The sequence below is a fragment of the Quercus lobata genome, chromosome 9, assembly GCF_001633185.2.
Source record: "Quercus lobata isolate SW786 chromosome 9, ValleyOak3.0 Primary Assembly, whole genome shotgun sequence".
Taxonomy (NCBI): Eukaryota; Viridiplantae; Streptophyta; class Magnoliopsida; order Fagales; family Fagaceae; genus Quercus; species Quercus lobata.
Window position 1 is genome coordinate 7,130,225 of NC_044912.1, and position 5,801 is coordinate 7,136,025.

The 5,801-nt window shown below is 42.0% G+C and overlaps 1 protein-coding gene across 1 annotated transcript; it reads right to left on the reverse strand.

Moving 5' to 3' along the window:
- Nucleotides 1–1,074: 1,074 nt before the first annotated feature.
- Nucleotides 1,075–5,448, reverse strand: LOC115961140. Its single transcript, XM_031080172.1, has 5 exons — nt 5,250–5,448; nt 4,914–5,167; nt 2,458–4,407; nt 1,502–2,325; nt 1,075–1,393 (listed from the first exon to the last, which is right to left on the reverse strand). The coding sequence occupies exons 1-5, from the start codon at nt 5,446–5,448 to the stop codon at nt 1,075–1,077; spliced, it is 3,546 nt and encodes a 1,181-aa protein (XP_030936032.1).
- Between the last annotated feature and the right edge of the window lie 353 nt (nt 5,449–5,801).

A 5,801-nucleotide genomic window follows, 5' to 3' on the forward strand; every position in this document is an offset into this window, starting at 1 on the left:
TCCTTAGTATTTATACCTGAGAACCTGTGAGTCGTTGTTTGGCTTTTAGTTTTTGACATATTGCTTTCCCGAATTTTTTTTTTATAGTATATGTTCTTTAAATTCATTTGATAGTTCACGCCATGTATCTGATATAACATTGAAATGATCTTTCAACAGTTAAGAGAGGTAGGAACCTTTCCACTGTGTCAATACAAAATGCAAATCCGTCTCATTAAGGGTTGTTATGTAACCAAACAAAATACACAATAATAATAGGCTAACCCACAACATATGAAATGCCAATATAGATGTCTTAGAAGCATGTTTGAAATTTTAAGCAGCTCTTAGCTTATGTTTGAACTCATAAGCCATCTTTCCAAGCAGCAATTTCTGGGTAAGATGCCAACTTTGTGTGCTGATTTGATTAGTCGAATGGGATGAATCCAAGAGTCATGAGTTGGGCATTGGTTAACCCATTTTGAGCTAAGCTCACAAGCTAATTAGCATGGGCCTTCTCCACAATTTAAGCTTGATCTTGCTGGCATTTGGAGCTTATGGGCCTTTGTCTTATTTTAATTTTGTAGCCCTAAAAATGCCCTTAGCAAAGAGGAACCCAACCAATATTGAGCTCATAAGTATCAGTATCGGGGTGTAAAAACTCTCCGTTGCTATTTTAGCAACCAAGACAAATAAATAGAGAATCACCTAAGTATGGGTACGTAAATTTTTTTAGCATCCATAAACAGTAAGGTTGTATGTATACAATTGTTCATGGGTTGTAAAAATAAAAACTAATATTTTAATGGAGTGAAAGAGGAAAAAAGGGAAGAGAGAGATGGGAGAGAAGAGAGAGAATTGATTTGTTTATATTATTTGTTGGTATAGTTTATATTATTTTAATGAATTGTATGTAAAAATAGAAATTGATGGCGAGTTGTAAAATAAGATGATAAAATACATAAAGTAAGTTTTGAAGATATATAATAAACACTTTTTTGCAGCTCCCCCGATGCCAATACTCAGTAAATTGTTTGTCACTTTGTTGAATGACATCTTTTTTTTTTGGTGAAAAGAAGACTTCATTAAAACAAACTAACCAGGAACAGGGCAACGCTTGTTGAAATACAACCCAGATTTATCTTGCTCAACAAGGTCAGAAACGTCCACAGGCGGACTTTCAAAGGATCTAAAATCTAAGGCTTGGTCAGCCCCTATTCTAGCAAGAGCATCCGCACAACAATTCGATTGCCGGAACACATGATTGACTTGAATTTGCTGGAAATTGTTGATAAGCATTCTGCAGTCATCCAAGATAGGAGAAATCACTTCATTAACATAGCCATTTCTACAGAAAATATCCACTATGGATTTGGCATCCATTTCGACTATAAGAGCAGGAATGTCCAAATTGCTGCACAACATTAACCCATCCCTTAAACCCCATAGCTCAGCCACAAAGCTGTTAATGATCCCTATGTGCCTTGAAAACCCAGTGACCCAATTCCCATGACTATCTCACACTACACCACCACAGCCAGCAAGACCCGGACTACCAATAGCGCACCCATCAGAATTTAGCTTCATCCAGCCCACTGGCGGCTTCTCCCAACGACACACAACAACTACTCTAGGCACGGGACACCTCGGAGAGCTAACACAATACATGAATTCAGTTACATGATTCTCAATTTCAGCCAAAAGATTTGGATTCTGAGCTTTACCCATAAAGACCACCTGGTTCCTACTTTTCCATAACATCCAAATGGCAAAGGAGAATAACATGCTCCACTGGGATTTACTGTGCATGGTCCTACTGCCTAAACTCCCATCCGAACCAAACCATTCTTGAGGCTCGCTCCTCCAAAAGTCTTGGTTCATATTCCTAACTCCCAGCTGCAACCAAAGCGTCCTAGGCCAGGGACAATCATGAAGAGCATGTAACACCGTTTCCTTTTCTTCTCGGCAAATTGGGCATAAATCATCCGTCCCAACTCCCCTCCTAACCAGGTAGCCCTTCACCCCAATACTATCATGGACACATCTCCAAATAAAAGTTTTAATCCTAGGGAGCGTATTAATTTTCCAGATCCACCCCACCGGCAAGGGGGGAATTTTGTTTGAATCTACAGCCAGCATGTACGCACTTTTGACATCAAACCCGCCTCTAGCACTGCCTGCCCAAACTAATCTATCAGCCCCTCTATTAGTGAGCGGCACCGGCATGGCTAGAATCAAATCTTTAACATCTGTAGGCAGAACAAAAGGAATACAACTCCAATCCCAACCCATATCAGTCAACACATCCTTCACCATTAATTGATCAGCTTCACGAGTCAAAGGCCCCTGAATCAAGTGACAAATGGGCCCCCCTTTGATCCAATTCCTAAACCAAAAATTCTAAGTACTGTCCCTGCCTACCAGCCACATACTACCTTTATTGAAGACCTCCCTACCTCTCTTCATAGCAGACCAGACCTGAGAACACGGAAGCCGATCTGCATTTATAACATTAGCTCTCCTCCCAGAGCAATATTTCTGCTTTAAAACCTTGGCCCAAAGGGAATCCTTCTCAGAGTGAAATCTCCAGTTCAATTTGGCCAGGAGAGCAGTGTTTCTTCCTTTAGCCGTTTGAAGGCCCAAACCTCCTTCCTCCTTCGTCTTAGTCACTTTTTGCCACCCAACCCAGTGCATCTTCCTCTGATTTTCCGTAGTACCCCACAAAAAATTACGGTTGACCCGATCTATACCATCCAACACTCTACCCGGAAGAGAAGCACACTGCATTACATAGGAGGGAATAGCTGCTAAGGAAGCTTGGATGAGAACCGCACGCCCCACTAGAGAGAGCAAATTTGCTTTCCAACGCGCTAACTTCTGTTTCACTCTATCAAGAATGAAGTTGTACTCACGAGAAAACCTACCCGGCTGCCTAATGGGAATACCCAAGTATTTTCCTAAGCATGGCGTGGAGGAAAAACCAAGGATATCACAAAAGGCTTCCCTATCATCCATATCAACATTGGGAGAGAAGAACACCCTCGACTTAGATTCACTAACTATTTGCCCTGACATTTTGCAAAACTCATCCAACACATCTCTAATGGCACAGCAATTAATATTATATGCTTTGGCAAAGAGAACCAAATCATCCGCGAACATCAAATGGGAAACTGAAGGCTCGCTTTGGGAGACCTTAATCGGCTTCCAAAGATTAGCACTACATTTTTCCTCAATAAGTTGACCAAGGAAATCAATGCAAAGGATGAAGAGGTAGGGAGAAAGAGGGTCCCCTTGCCTTAACCCTCTTGACGGAAAAATTGGATCCAGAGCTTCCCCATTAAAAACAATTGACGTGGAGACCGTCGTTACACAACTCATAATGGTTTCAATCAGATCAGTAGGCAAATTGATCCTAATAAGCATATCTCGGATGAAACTCCACTCCAATTTATCACACGCCTTCTCAAGATCAATCTTCAAAGCCATGTAACCCACTTTCCCCTTCTTTTTGCTAAGGGAATGGATAACCTCCTGTGCTATAATAGCATTATCAATACCTTTTCTACCCGGCACGAAGGCTGATTGACAAGGAGAGATAAGCTTGTCCAGATACGGTCTCAATCTAGCGACAATAATCTTCGACACTATTTTATACACTGTATTACACAAGCTGATAGGTCTATAATTACTGAGCGTCTCCGAACCTTGGATCTTTGGAATAAGAGCGATAAGAGTTGTGTTGAGGTACTCCGGGACTCTCCTCTCAGCAAAAACTTTTTTAACTTCAGAAATAACTGAGCTGCCCACAGTGAGCCAGAACTTTTGGAAAAACCCAGCATGCAGCCCATCCGAGCCGGGAGCCTTAAAAGCTTTCAAAGACCATAATGCGGCTTTTATATCCTCCTCTGACAGCTCCCCACTAATACTACATTTTTCCTCCTCCGACAGCCTAGCCTGCCAGGAAGTAATTCGAGGATGAAGAAAGGAATCACACCAGAAAGAAGTAGTATATATATCCCTATACCCATTCATCACAAAATCTTTGACCTCCTCCTCCTTATATAACCACTCACCCACTGTGTTTTTGATAGCCAAAATCTTATTCCTCTTCCTTCTCACCAAGGTAGACACATGATAGAAAGCCGTATTCCTATCCCCTTGAATCATCCAATTAACTCTCGATTTTAAAGCCCACAGCTCCTCTTCCTGGTTCAACACAACATCAAGATCCTTTAGAAGTTCATTTTCAAGGTTAAGGAGAAAAGCTGAAGGATTAACTGACATAGCTCTCTGAATACCATTTAACCTTGCCATAATTGTCTTTTTCCTAAAGAAGATATTACCGAAATGCTCCTTATTCCACCTGATAGCCTCATTAGTGAAAAGCTCAATAGCCTGAGCTAGACTCGAGCTATGACTCCAGGCCTGAGTAACAACGGAAGGAAAGTTGGAATTAGACAACCAACATGTTTGAAACTTAAATAATTTCCTCCTATTCTCCTGACTTCTCGGTTGCAATTCCAACAAAACGGGACAATGATCGGAATGGCACCTAGTGAGATGGGCCACACGGGCCTCCGGGTAATCAGACACCATTGGGAATTGACAAAGAATCTGTCTATCCTCTCCTGAATAAGAGCTTGAATATCCCTCCTATTAGTCCAGGTAAACCGAGGACCCGAAAAACCTAAATCAATCATATTACAAGCATCTAGACATTCCTTGAACTGGAGAGTTCTATTAACACTCACCCCCCTTCCTCCAAATTTATCACCCTCTGTCAGTGGCTCATTAAAGTCGCCCGCCATTACCCATGGCAAATCATGAAGGTTCGCCATTATTTTAAGATTACCCCATAACACCTGCCTTTCAGCACACCTAGGGCTAGCATAGATTGCAGATAATAACTAGTTAAGATTAGAAGAGAGTACCTTAACAGCCACATGAATTTCTTGTTTAGTAATTGCTAATTGGTTGATCTCCACTCTATCTCCATTCCACAGCAGCCATAACCCACCCGCATAGCCCATGGTATCGGTGTGGACAGCTCCATCAAACGGCAAATCATCTGTAATCGCCTTCGCCCTATCTCCACCAACACGAGTCTCCATCACTATTAAAATAGCTGGATCATGGATGCGAACTAATTCTCTAACATGACTTCTAAACGCGGTTTTCCGCGTACCTCTACAATTCCAAGCAATAATATTCATGGGAAAAAATTTTATTTTTCAGGGACACAAATCAACATGAGGTAGCGACTTTACCTCCACCCTCAATATCCATTCTAGCCGCTTCAAGGCTACCCTCGGCATCGCATAAATTTTCGGTATGGCTGACCACACCAGGTGTCGAACCTCCTTTAGCCTCCACAGTTCCGATAGCCATTCCCCCCATAGTAAAATCATACCCATCCACAGAAGGATCAACACACTTACGGTGATTCTCAGATAGATCATCATCCATGCTCTCTGCTTCCTGTTGACGAACCAGCCCCAAATCCTAATCGGACCTACCCAATCTCTAGTGATCTCTATCTCCAATCGCAACAGCACCGTTTCTTCTACCATGATTGCCCATAACATCCCCTTCATTGCTGATTTCGCGATCTTTGAATATAATTTCCAGCTCAGAGCTTCCAATGGCAGTAGCACAGCAAGGAGATGTGAAAAGGAAAGGTTCAGTGGCGGCTTGGTGATTAGAGGAACTCACCCTACTACCCTTTTCATTAGTCAAAACCTTAGACCGGGCTAGAGCTTTCTTCCCCTTAATAGAAGCATGTGGACTGGGCTTGGAAACCGATTTGGCTAGATTCAACT